General features: G+C 47.5%; 1 protein-coding gene across 4 annotated transcripts in view; it reads right to left on the bottom strand.

Annotated features, from left to right (window-relative positions):
- Positions 1-13,508, bottom strand: part of ZNF638 (zinc finger protein 638) — a 43,713-nt gene that overhangs the window by 3,146 nt on the left and 27,059 nt on the right. For all 4 annotated transcript variants that reach the window (XM_064448794.1, XM_064448795.1, XM_064448797.1 and 1 more), the window contains 4 exons: positions 11,402-11,451; positions 5,868-7,287; positions 5,175-5,240; positions 1,229-2,225 (listed from right to left, as the gene is read on the bottom strand). In XM_064448794.1, the coding sequence (XP_064304864.1) occupies positions 1,229-2,225; positions 5,175-5,240; positions 5,868-7,287; positions 11,402-11,451 (2,533 nt within the window). The remainder of the gene's footprint in view (positions 1-1,228; positions 2,226-5,174; positions 5,241-5,867; positions 7,288-11,401; positions 11,452-13,508) is intronic.

The following is a 13,508-nucleotide window of genomic DNA, read 5'->3' as shown; positions in this document are numbered from 1 at the left end:
CGGCTGGGATCAGACTTTAAGACTCCAGCAATATGGTTTGACCTGCTTCAACCTCTCCTTCCCAGCTTTCTTGTTCCACTTATCCAACTCAGGAGGAAAGAGTCCTCTCCCAAGCCCACCTCTTTTGCCTGAGGTTTTTACTACACAGAGAGGAACTAAAATCACTTACTTACTGCGTTATCAAACACATTTTTTATAATTTGCACTACCAGTTAGATCAGAAATCAACTCAAGGGCTTGGATATTTTAAGAGGTTTTTTTTACAGATAACCTGCTAATAGAACATAGAAAATATTCCGCATTTTCAGTAAATGCTTTTGTTAATCACAGGGAAGCTTATGTTCTGTAACATCGACAGGATTAAAACAATATATAATACATAATATTTGGGGGGACGTACAGAAGCAACCAATCCTTTCCCTAATGTTTATAGGAACTGAGGTTTAAAATACCCCGCTTGAAGCAAGGTATCTGCTGCTGCTGCGGCTCCTCCGTACCTGCCCTACTCAGGTTGCCTCTGCTACGCAGCAAGCGTGGGACGGGAGAAAAGCTTTTCCAAAACATGGGAAGAGAAGGTGCCGTGTCAGTGCTCAGCCGCACCAGCGGGGGCGCAAAGCAAGCTCCGGAGACTAGCGGACTGCATCACCCAGAGCCTTCAGCCACGCTCTGGCCAAAACCCTCTGGGCATTGGTTATATATAGCTCTCCCTACTTGGCTCCCTGTTAGACTTTCTTAACCCTTTGCTAGTTCCATGCTACAGATGTTCTCTACATTCTCTCCTCCAGATCCAGCTTGGAAGCTGTTCCGGCTTTGCGCCTGTGTGTCTGCTTCATTTGACTCACCTTAATAGAGGTGGCCCTGTAAATACAGACTATAAATACTCTGTGCTAGGTAGTTTACCGAGCCTTGCATTAAACGCGGGAGAAGAAACCCTTTCCCCCAGTTTTCGCCATCACACACTCCAGATGAACGCTTCGAATCAATATGCAGCTTAATTTTACATCAGAAGAAAGATACGTGGCAAATCGCGTTAATGAAACGCCCCACCTCCAGCCCAACGTTCACGCTCAGCCTCTGTTTTTTCCCCAGTGTCTCTCTCACTAACTTTATCAAAGATTTGGGGTTTTTCAGCTTCCTCTATTTGCTACAGGGACCTCTGTATGTGTGGCACCAGTTACAAGCATCTTATTTTCTATTTCCCCTCTAGAAGCTATGAGAGGTTCCTTACCCTTTGACTTTGAGATTGCAGTAAGTTCTTCTGGACTCATATCTCCTAGAATTTCCATTTCTTCTGGTCCTGCAACAGCAACGATATCCTCCTCTTCTGGCCCTGCAACGGCAGCAATTTCTTCTTCTTCTGGTCCTGCAACAGCAACGATATCTTCGTCGTCTTCATCCTCGTTCAGATTTTTCCCTGAGAAAGTATTTTCTTCTTCCTCATCCTCCTCTCCAACTTCATCGACTGTTACAAAGTTTAGTTCCTCTTTTAGACGATCGAAATCGGCCAGAAAATCATCTTCGTCTTCGTTAACTTCATCCAAAGTCACTAGATGGTTATCTTCGTTGTCCTCTTGTATTTCATCTACCGTCACTAAAGCGCTGGGATCATCTGGCACCTGAGAGGACGCGCCGTCTCCAGTATCCTCGGCAGGCACTTTATCATCCTCCTTCTGTTTCAGCACATCCTCCATACTCAAGTGCGCAGGCTCGTTCAGAGGCAGCTCTTCTACTTCACCGATTTCATCTACAGTTACCAAAGGTTCGGCTTTCAAATCCTGCTCCTCAAAAACCGACCCTGGGACGTCCTTATGAGAACTAAGGTCCTCCTGTTCCGATATCTCATCCAAAGTAACAAGGGACTGGGGATCCTTCACTGCCTCTGACGTAAGTTCTTCCTCTTCCATCACTTCATCCACTACAACCAGGCCCTGCGGGTCACTGAGCGCTTCTAAATTAGCAACTCCCATTAGCTGGGCAGTCACGTCCTCCTCCTCACCGATCTCATCCAAAGTGACGAAAGAGAGTTCGCTTTCAGCAACGCGTGCTCCGGAGCTCTTCCCTTTCCTCCTCTTTGAGCTCGGCTCAGAAGAGGAGTTGGGTTTAGCGCCATCTTTTCTCTTTCCCCTCGGTGGGTTTCGCCGTGTTTTAACGGGAGACTCTATTTCCTCTACAACCTCATCCACAGTAACAAATTCATCCAGGTTAAACGGAAACAGCTCTTCTTCCTAGGAAGTGTAAAAATGTGAATATTACAAAGTTTAGCATCCACCCAGTGACACAAACACTCCCATCCACGGGGTGCCTAACCAAAAATATCTACATACTGAACCCAGCTGGAGGGGGCAGGAGGGGGGAAAGGCAACTCGACTTAAGGGCAGAAAACAATTTTCAGGCCTCCAGTCTCATGTGGAAGAGTTTTCATTACCAGCATTTGTGTTAAGTAAGCAGATTTAATTCAGGAAGCGAAAGCATTTTTCAAAAACACAGTGGATGAACAGACAAAAATCTATGTCTACTAAAAGTGCTGGGCCAATGGCCTGAATACTCGTGTATATTTTTGCACCCACTTTCAGGAAGACTAGTGAAAACCTGAATACCTCCAGAGTATCCTTCAAAAAGACTATTATCTTGTGTCAGTTCTCATGCTCTTCCCTAAGCATATGCTCTTGGCTGCTACAAAACAGGAGACTACACGAGATGTTTCGATCCAGCAAAGTCTTGGAGCACAAGTGTGCTGGGGGGCGGCTGGGGGAGCTGGGGGGGTTTAGCCTGGAGCAGAGGGGGCTGAGGGGAGCCCTTCTCGCTCTCTGCAGCTGCCTGAGAGGGTCTGGAGTGAGGGGGGGGCTGGTCTCTGCTCCCAAGTCACCAGGGACAGGGCGAGAGGGAACGGCCTCAGGCTGCGTCAGGGGAGGTTTAGGTTGGAGATGAAGGAAAATGCCTTCCCTGCCAGAGGGGTCAGGCCCTGGCACAGGCTGCCCAGAGAGGTGGGGGAGTCCCCGTCCCTGGGGGGGTTCAAACACCGTGCAGACGTGGCACTTGGGGACATGGTTTAGGAGGCCTGGGGGTGTTGGGTTGGGGGTTGGGCTTGATGATCCCAGAGGCCTTTTCCAACCTTAATGATTCTATGAAGTCATTCCACACTATGTTGATGACCACTCACTCGTTTATCTCGCCTCTTTGGTTTCCATCTCCAGCCCAGGAAAGGGCTCCTAGTCCTGGAACCTCCCTTTGCTCCTCTAAACCAACACGCACCAGAAGACAATTTTCTCCTTTCTGTTAAGGCCTGGCTAGCCCCACCGGCTCCCTGCAGACTTGCTGCTCCTCCCGGGCCAGCCACGTTTCATTAGGGGCCAGGGGACAAGCTCCAGCCTTCTGCCAAATGCCCTACTGTAATTTTATGTTTAAGATGACAGAGCCTGACCCCTTCTGTTTCTCCTCAGCCAGCACCATGCTCTTACTGGAGCAGGTCTTGCATCTGAAACTCCTCCTACCCTGCAGTTTCACCAGGGCAGCTTCCATCAGGGCTCACACAATTTATTCCAGGACCACCAGAAAGAATTAGCAGCAATTTAATACCATACGTAGCCAAGAACATCTGGAGAAGGGTGTATGGATACATGGTGAATTTAATAGAAGAATGAATTAACCCCGATTTCTTTGAGGTTATATGAAAAGACAGCAGTCGTGTTTCTGCAGCTGAGCATTATACTTTGTTCACTGTAAAATAGCTACGCAATTATAATCAGGATGGTAGGATAAGGTGGATGAGTACTTAAGTCAATTAATAAATTAATTTTAGGTATTAAAACACATCCAAATAACCATTGCACCCCAAATTACGCATTCAACTTCTTCAGTGAACGATTCCGAATTTTTTCTGTTTTGCAGAAAAATCCATCCTACCACCGAATACTGGTCAGTGCCTAACACAGGAGTGAAAAAGCCCTTGTGAAAGCAGAACTTTAAGGCCAAGGCAAGATGAACTGTCTGTATGAGAGTAAGACTGCAGCCTAGAAACACCGAGAACGGTCCTCCAGCAGAAAAAGCAGTCTGAAATTCAAAGGCTACGTGCCTTTTCCTCCCTGTCTTTTTAAAAAAGCTAACAAATACTAGGAATAACGTGTGCCTCCACCCACGTGCAGAGGCTTGAGGAATACTTAATGCAAGGTGGGCACAATGAAGAAAAAGGAAGAAAATATCTGGTTACAGTTCAAGTGAAATCAAACGTTACTGTATTTTTCCTTCCACGAAGAGAAGGTCACAGATCTGGGTTCTTACCAGCTGCATAACAGTGAGGGCTAAAGCAGTAAAGAGTAATTGACATTACAAAGCCTTTTTTCAAAGGGTGCAGAATTTCCTCTTGGGGATTAACAAAGCACATCTGGAACACCAGCTATGGAAGCATCCTCCAACTCCCATCACCACCACCACCTTCACAAAGACACTGTCCTGGTGATGTGAGTAGTTTATGTGGGTTAAGGTTAATGAAAGGATTCGGGTCTCCAACTTTATCCCAGAAACCCCTTTTCCACAGGGACCCACTACTTACCTGGTAGGTCTTTGATCCTGTAACTCTATGTCTACAAACTCATCAATACTTATTTTTATTACCTTCTTTCTGCTTTTCTTTCCCAAAGCCCAAGCTATCTACAAGAGAGAGAGGGTACCTCTTTTCACTGTCCTGTAAAAGCACAGACTCTTTAGCAGTGGAGCCTACAGGGTCCCAACTTCTTCTCCAAACCAAAGCCTCCACCACATGGACAGTAATCCTTGCTCTGCTGAACCCCCTGGAAACACCCTTGCACAAAAGAGGTACCATGGATGGAGGTGGTCTGACTACCTCCTCTTGTACACAATTACTTACAAAGAGCTAGAAGACTTCAGCCCTCCTCCCTCCCCTCACGAGCATGGTGATGAGCCAAGATCTCACGCAGGCAACTGGAGAGCCTATGAATTAATTCTCTCCCTCAAACAAATGACATCCAAGGCCAAAACACACCTCCTCTTAACACTCACTTCCCGGTTTAAGCTTCTCTTCCAGGTGACTTGACTTCACAGCTTAACGCCCAGAGTCTGAAACAACTACTAACACAAAAATTCCCTAAAGATTCTTAGTACACACACACACTTTCAAGACAATCTGACTTTAAGGTCGTTGATGGTTAAATCCTTACCTCCTTTTGCTTTGCACTGCTGCTAGTGCCACCTTTTGAAGTTTTAGTATTGCCACCATCAGAAACCTGCAAAATCAGACAGAAGTTCACATGAAATCAGTTAAGCCAATCAACCTGTCCATGAGAGAAAAAAAAAATTTAAAAATCAGCTATTTTTTCCCTTAATGAACTTTTTTAAGTTGTCCATATTGCTGCTCCTGATCACGTGCTTGGCAAATACAGAACTAAGCCAACCACCAGCTGTAAAGTCCAGGCATACAGTCTCTAGCAACAAGTCACAGGTAATACCTTGCTCATCAGCCTCTTTTCAGTAACCAGTGTCTGTGCAGGACTTGACAAAGCAAATATCAGCTCACAAAAGGACAGAAAGCTTATTCGTTCCCATTCAGAACTAATCCAAGAACATAAAGTTATGACACTCAGTAAAGACTCGCTTCAAAAATACCTTCCTGCAATTTTTTCCGAGTAGCATTTTCAAACCAGTTACGTACTTGCGTTGCACACGCTGCATCTAAAAGCAACTGGTTGCCCGCCATCTCGCTATTCCAACTTGTCTGTTGGCCCAAACCAGCTGAGTGATTTATGGAAAAGGGAAGGGGAACATAACCTCATTGTCCCATACTCAACATCTGAGAGAAGCATGGAGTTAGTTACTGATCAGGCACACTGAACCGGCCTTCCTGCCCTCCTCACCTTATTGCTGCTGTTGTCTTTCTTCATGCTGGATGATCTACTCTCTCCCTCTTGAGACTGTTTTGAACTAGCCCTAGATTCCACTCGTGAGTCCTTCTCTTGCTGAGATGAATTCCTCCCATTGCCTCCCTTTCCATCAACAACAGAACTTCTGCTCACTTTACATTTGCCGCTGCCATCTCCCAGGCTTGATCGGCTGCTGTCAGGTCGTGGATGACCCTCTTCTTTCGACGCGATTTTCTTCTCCGCTGCTGCTTGGTCTCGGGTCTCGGGCTTCGAGGGAGCTTTCTGCTCCCCTCCTTTGCAGAGGGAAGGCTCATTTCTCCATACTGGAACCCTTGACTTTGATATATCCAGAAGAGACACCACTGCCTTTAAAATCGTTTTATCAACAGAGGAAGGTTCCTTGACAGGTAGAGAGGAGTTTAACGTAACGGCTTTGCGGGTTTCATCAGTTTTTGCTGGTCCCGTTCCTTTACTTTCATGGGCTTTGATTAAACTTCCCTTGTTGTTCTCACTGGCAGCATTTGCAGCGTTTTCCGTAGCAGCCCCAACCTTGGTCACAGATTTTTCAAGTTTCTTCTCTGTCCCTGCCCCTGTCTTGACCAAAGGCTTTTCAGGGCTCTCCTCCGCAGCTCTTCCAACTTTGAGCACAGGCTCTTCTGGTTTCGTTTCTGTGGCTGCTCCAGCTACACCCAGTTTCTTCTCCACGGCCGCCCCAGTTTTAAGCACGGGCTGCTTCTCTGTTATCAGAGTTAGAAACGTTTTATGTTCACTTTTCACAGTATCGGAAACAGTATTTCTTTCAGGAGCACCCGACTTGTTGGCTGTTTGTGTGACAAGGGACGACACCACCTCCACTGGGGCCGCACCAGAAGCGGGGGGCACCGCTTCAGGGCCAGCCCGCGGCGTACACCCTGCCGCCGGCCTCACGGCGCAACCTGCGGGCACGTCTTCAGCCTTGCCCGCCTTGGACAATTCTTCTGGTCGTGCAGTGGCAGGAGCGGACGACTTTTCATCTTTCATCTCCTTCTCCGACGCAGATACAACAGCAGATTGAAACACCTCTGGCTCCGTATGATCTTTAACTGCCTCTTCTTTCTCCACGCTGGAAGGCAGTGGCAGCATCTCTTCTGACTTCGCTTCAGATGATTCAGCAGCAGCGGGTTTGATAGATGCCACAGTAGCTTCGACTCCAGCGCCCACTTTCTCCACAGATGTTTCTGCCAGTCTCGGAGCAGACTCCCTTACTGCTCTTTCAAGATGGGACTCAGAGAGCTCTATCTGTACTGCTGACATCTCGTCTTTGACATTAGAGATGGAAATGGGTCCTTTCTTTGCCACACTAGGCTCTACTGGAGGATTAGCAGCTGCTGTTTGCACCACTCCTGATCCCTCTGGATATTTTTTCAAGCCAGAGCTAAATGCATTTAAAAAAAACAGAAGAAATCAAACTATGTTGAGAATTCTACAGTTACCAGTAACCTCTTGACGCCAATGGTGGGGGATTTCCTGATGCATTAGTGCTTAGCATTTGGAAATCTACCCTATCAGTGTTAAAATGGCTAAAAAAATATTGAGGCGAATAGCTGATTAGTTTTATGCTTCTGTTTAATCCACCTCAGTACGGCAAGCGTCTCACGCTTTGAATTGCATTACTTGTAGGCAGACCGCTCAAGGGCTCACTCACTACCGATGTGCCCGGTGACCTCTGCGCTGGCACGGGCTCCTAAAATTTAGGTCCCCTGATGCAAGGCAGAGTGTGAAAGCACATACACAGCAGAAATAAAACTTCAGTCTCCCCGTATAAAGGAAGTACCACAGGGTTTTTTTGTTACATTTGAAGACAGCAGACCCTGCGGTCACCAACCTAGAAACTCTTCCAGTAGCCAGGAGTCTGAAGTTTGTTAATTGTGTTTGGTTCAGGTTTGGGGGGGAGGGAGGGGTCGCTTTGATTTTTAAACTGCATTGACCTGGCAAAATAGCGGGGAACACAGTGCGTGCACAGAGGCTCCTTTTGGCCAGGCTCTGCTCTCACTGTATAATCCCACTGACAGCTCCCAGGATAATAAAGCCCAAGATGACAATGCAGAGGACAGCACTTTTCAGAGAACTTCAGTTAGAGAAACTGTGTTATTCTTCTCTGAAGGAAAGAATCCTCCATAGATGATCTTGGGAGACACTGAAATCTGAGGCGTCTGTGCCCCTTTCCCACAAAGCTCGAGCAAACGAGCATCCCAGCACCTCGGGCCTCTCTAGATGGGAAGGTGCCGAAATACCAACGCTGGGAATCTCGCTAAGTGTCGGAACAAACACAAAAGCAGCAAACACACAATTAATCAGTGGTTATGCACGATGGAGCAGCCTGCGCTGTGGTTTCCCAGAACCTACACACGTGAATAAAGGGTGCACGTTTCTACAAACCCTCATGACAATAAAACAGGGTAGAGACGTCTGCCGTTTTGGTAGTACTCCCGGCATGGCATGAGCAAGAAAATGGAAGGCTAGTTCGAATGGAACTCAGCGCTGAAGGAAATGTTAAGTCTTGAAGAGGCCAGATGCGAGGGTTAACGAGACGAAGACACAATACATGGAGTCGACAGAAAGCTAAGAACAGGCAAACTCAGTTAACATCTGTGCCATGCAAGCACAACAGAACACCGATCTCTCAGGTTTCCTCCGGACCCGGGGGCACTGTCCTCTGCCGCTACAGAATGCGAGAGGAGACGGAAGAAGGGACATGAATTCTGCTTCAAAAAAACCTGTCACAGGACCAATTCAGAATTGGCACAGATGTAATACATCGTGACTAGGCATCAGAGGGACGCCTGCGCGGGGCGCTCCTCCCCGGCGAAGCGGCAGGACGGCAGCGCTCGCGGGAGCGATGGAGCGTGCGCGCTCCTCCCCGTGCCCCACAGGGCGCCGGGCATCTCCTTCAGAGCCCAAGCGGCTCGACTCAGAGTTACTGAGGTCTTACGAAAGAGAAGCTCGTCTCTAACGGGCTGCTTTGACCTGGAATCAATTCAAGCTTGTTACCCGCGAATGTTTCGGGGGAAGCGTGCCTCACGAGGCGCTGCGTGGCTAAGCAGGCAGGGCTGATCTGCTTTTTATGCCACAGTATCAGTTTACTCAGTCGCAACCCAAAAGATATTTTGACATCGATTAAACATTGTTTGTGTTCCAAAAGCAAACACGATTTCAGTTAGTTTTCCATCTGAGCATCCTACAGACCACTGAGATTTACGTCTCGCGTGTCTGTGCAGCAAAACATTTCCTGGCCAAGTCAGGGCAGAAAGCCCAGATGCGCAGCGCTGAAAGCCCAGGGCTGTCACGGATGCATAGAAAGCCTGATTAAACACAGGCTCTAACGCCCTGCTAAACCATACCCCACGGCCTCTGCTTATACGGTTTTTGCAGGGAATGGAAAAGTGTCAGGGGACGCTGGAACCACACACTAACTACCCAGCTTACAGCGAGCAGCACGTGTGTTATCCTCTACGCAATTCAAATGTTGGCCTCTGAATCCTCAACACCTTCATGCCAATACCCACCCCGTGCCTCCCACAAAGCCCCAGTGGTCTCCAAAATACATTGAGAGATTCAAACTGGACCACCAAGCGGGAAGGAGAGCTCTGCAGAGGCAGTAATGAGCAGGGACAAAGATGAGTGAGCCTGATGAAGCATCAAGGTGCCTGAAGTAACACTGAAAAGACGGTTAGGCATTGGGAAATAGCAGCGTGTAGACCTGCAAGACATCTCCTGCACAGAGGTTAGCACAGAGGTTGAAACCAAAAACAGCTGGGGCTCAGTCTCTGCACAGCACGGCCCGGCATCGGCTGCCGTACGCAGCCACTGCTGCCCGAAGTGGCCAGAGCAAGGCTTGGAGAGTTCGGTCCTAGAGACGCCAGCGCAGAGGCTGTGTCACAACAGAGACACGACCTGCCCCCTACACGTCAGCTCAGGGTTAAAAGGAACAGCAGGACAGTCCTTGATTCTTAACCTGGCCAAGAAAAGTTTTAGCTATTTTAGCTGAAGAAAACAAATCCCAGCAAAATGCAGAGAAAGGAGCAGAGGCACTCACGGCAGCACGTCGGTCACCCCAGCCGCGAGGTTAGATAACTACCTACTCGCGTTGGACGAGCTCCGGAGCTCCCAGAACCACTCCAGAGCTTTTTCAGGATCACCTCATCATCCCGGGCAACCGAGAGGGTGGCCCCTTCCACCCCTCCTCCCCTCCCCAGAAACACGTGACAGGGTCTCCCCATAGATAGCAATATTTAGGATATTTCTTCTGCTTCTTCTAAAACATCACTCGAAAGAGTAACTGGTCAGGTCACAGACGCTTACACGGAGGAAAGAGTTGCCTCGGACAAGGAGAAGGTGCTTAGTGCTACTTGCAGGGGAGAGCATCTTTCCCCACCCGTTCACCAGCCGCAGCAGGACACTGGGAGGTTTTGGTTATTACCTCCGCTAGCTAAAGCCCCCCGCTCTGCAGTCAGACAGGCAGCCTGCGCGTCTGCCCGCGCGCGACTCGGAGGCACTTCAGAAACTAAACCAGGGCCTGAGTAGAAGTTTCATTAGATAAGGAGCGCCTACCTTTACTTCTGAGTGAAACAGGTTTTGCAAATAGAGTTACCAGTTCATGACAGTGAAGTGGCATTACTTGACGTTTAGGAGCATTATTACACAGCTTTGGTTTGGGGTTGGGGTTTTTTTCAATGGTAAAACTTATCCAGAAATATAAATTTGAGTCACAGAAGGTGTTTTAAGTCATATTTGCTAACAAAAACCCTTATCATAATTTATCCATTTATTTAAAAAAAAAAGCATAATCAAGACTCTAAAACCAACAGTTCCTCCACAATTAGACATTTTACAAGCAACATCCGTAAAACAATTTTAAATGCAACATACCAAAACCACCATTTCCCATTTCTAGGTTCCGATGTTAATAGAGCATCTAAACTTTTGGTTGTTTTTTTTTAAATCAATTCAGGGACCTGTATCACAGCATGAAGTTAATGTTAATAAGTTAAACAAGGAAGTTTCAGTTTATTTTTAGCATTTGGAAACAGAAACAATAGAGCCAGGTGCTCTGACAGAGGAAAGCGCTGCAGGACAAAATAAAGCAATCACTTCACGGTTAAAAACAACCAAGAATTGTCTTACCAACATGTATTTCCAAACATACTTTCCAGGACCTGTGGTAAAATCCTGGCCGTAATTAGTAAAACAACTGAACGAACTCCAGAGCAAACAGGATTTCACCCCGTTTGTCCGTGTTCTTTGAAAGCCCCGGAGCCCAGGGAAGCCACACGCATACAGCTCCACGGCCGTACGCTGCCCGTCCTGCCCAGGCGGAACACGCACAGCTTGGAAGAGGTAACGGCAGGCAAGAGCTGATGGATCTCGCAGCGGGCCTTTCCCTCAGGCTTACCCAGAGAGGCGGCTCAGCAATCTGCTCAGCCTTGGATATGCATTCCCTGAACACCACAGATAAACTAAAACCACCCTTAAATACTCGAAAGGCATACCTTCCTTTGCTTAGTTCCTCTTTCTTCACTTCTTTTTTCACAGCTTCAGCCTGAAAGGCAAAACCCGGGGTTCAGTATCTGCGACCTTCAGAAGCACCAGTGCAGAATTTGCGTAACCCAGCTAAAGAATAACACCACAACCCCAAATTTAGGCACGTATCACCTGAAAGACCAAACGACAGCAAGTTGTTCTAAAACTGTTCCCCCCAGAACACGTATTTCCTAAGATGACAAATAAAAGCGCAAGCAGCGTAAGAGACTTTACTAGAAGCTCGCTGGGCAGGACACGTGGCACAGCCCTGTCTTGTTCGCCTCGCCTTCAGGGCTGCCGTGTTTTTGAGCAGAATTAGCTTGTAGTCTGCGATGTATTTGGGGGAGAGGGATGTTAAACGCATCTTTTCCCCGACAGCACCTTCCTTCCTGTCCTGGCGAGGCTGCTAACGGCTGCAGAGCCCCGGGTGAATGCAGGTAGGTAAGTATTACACGGAAAACAGCGGCACACCTTTCTAAAGACAAATGATATTCCAGATCAAGCCATTATCTACAGAAAACCCACGGCCAGTTTCTATTCCTTAAAACCTCCTAATGTAGCACTGATTTCTTCTAGGATGACTACACATTTCTGCTTCCTGTTAGGTACAAGAAGCGTAAAACAAAACGATGTCTTCTGAAAAGAAAGCCAGCCACAAGCCATGCAAGCTCTGCAGCCATCACAGAGCGTAGGTCCAAGCAATCAGGAACACCTTAAAAACTCAGCATTGAAATCTCCCTCTCTCTTTGAAGACTATCACCATTAGAAAGAACATCAGACAAATTCAGTGCACGTGGAGTCCACTTTCATCTTTTATTTAGGCACGTAATTCCCAAGCCTTCAGTCTTCCCTTTCTAAAAACATTTATTCCAGAGATAAATGCCAAAACTAATTTGAACATGTTATAATGAATTAAAAGTGACTTTGTTTTTCCTGCAGACTAGCTGCTGACTGAAAGGCTTCTTTCATTCAGAGAAAATAGCTTAGGGCAAATGGAGCTGCAAGCTTGATGTTCCTACGGTACCTGGGCGTATAACCCAGACGTAACCGGGGAGTTGGGCAAGAGGTAACGGACTCGAAATGCCCTGAAGAACAACAGGTGGAAAAACTCGCTCTTCCCTCTGAGCAGTGCGACCAGGCCTTTTTCTCTCCACCTCAGATACAGACAAACAAAGCTTGGAAGCGTATCTCCGAAGTACAGATATAAATCTGTATCTAACGTTTGTGCAAAGCCGCGTCAGTCCCGTGGCCAGGACCGGAGCCGCGCCCCACCCTCCCCTATTGCAGCTGCACACCCTCCTTCGCCGTTACCGGGGCTCCCCAGGTTCTTCTTATTTCAGCAGTATAAAATTCAGACATCGGCAGCAAAGATTACAGAAACAAAACTAAAACGTGATTAAGGGAGGACTTGCATTACTGCTGTTACTACGCCACTGGCATCAGACACTGCTATCTGGCCGGCCAACCCCGAACTCAGACAAGCACTCTGTATCACCCAAAGCGTGCAGCTGGAGAGAAATATTATTTTGAAAGCAGAGCGTGAATGCCACTCTTTGTCGGCACTGAACTCTGCTCTGGTGAAACATTTATAGTGACAAAGGCACGTTATTATGTCGCTACAGGACGTATAGGGAACGGCTATAAAAAGCAGATTAGAATCACAAAGTGTTCCCGCAGCGCACCCTTGACAGACATTCCTTAGCGTGAGCGCCCTCATGAATGATATTTCGGTTATTTTTCAGTGCCGAGGGACCTTATTACTTACATTTTCTAGAGCCGAGAAAAAGCTCCTAAGCCTGAAGATTTGGTTATTTCCTTCAGCTACAAAGTTACGCCAATAACAGATATTACTCTTAAATGACATCAAACACAATTATTAATGTTCATTAAAACGACCTGCAACTGAAATACAAAGTGGCTCGGACAAAGAGCACGTTTTGTCCTACACACGGAGAGTCAGCAATGGGGAGACTCGTCCCTGCAGCCGGGAAGGAGAGAAAAAAGAACTCCGGGAAGGCCTAATGCAGGCTCTTGCACCTCGCAGAATTGAGAGGAGCCCACCACGCACCCGCGCTC

This window comes from Phalacrocorax carbo, chromosome 4 (assembly GCF_963921805.1).
Source record: "Phalacrocorax carbo chromosome 4, bPhaCar2.1, whole genome shotgun sequence".
Classification (NCBI taxonomy): Eukaryota; Metazoa; Chordata; class Aves; order Suliformes; family Phalacrocoracidae; genus Phalacrocorax; species Phalacrocorax carbo.
This window is presented reverse-complemented; position numbering and strand designations above follow the sequence as displayed.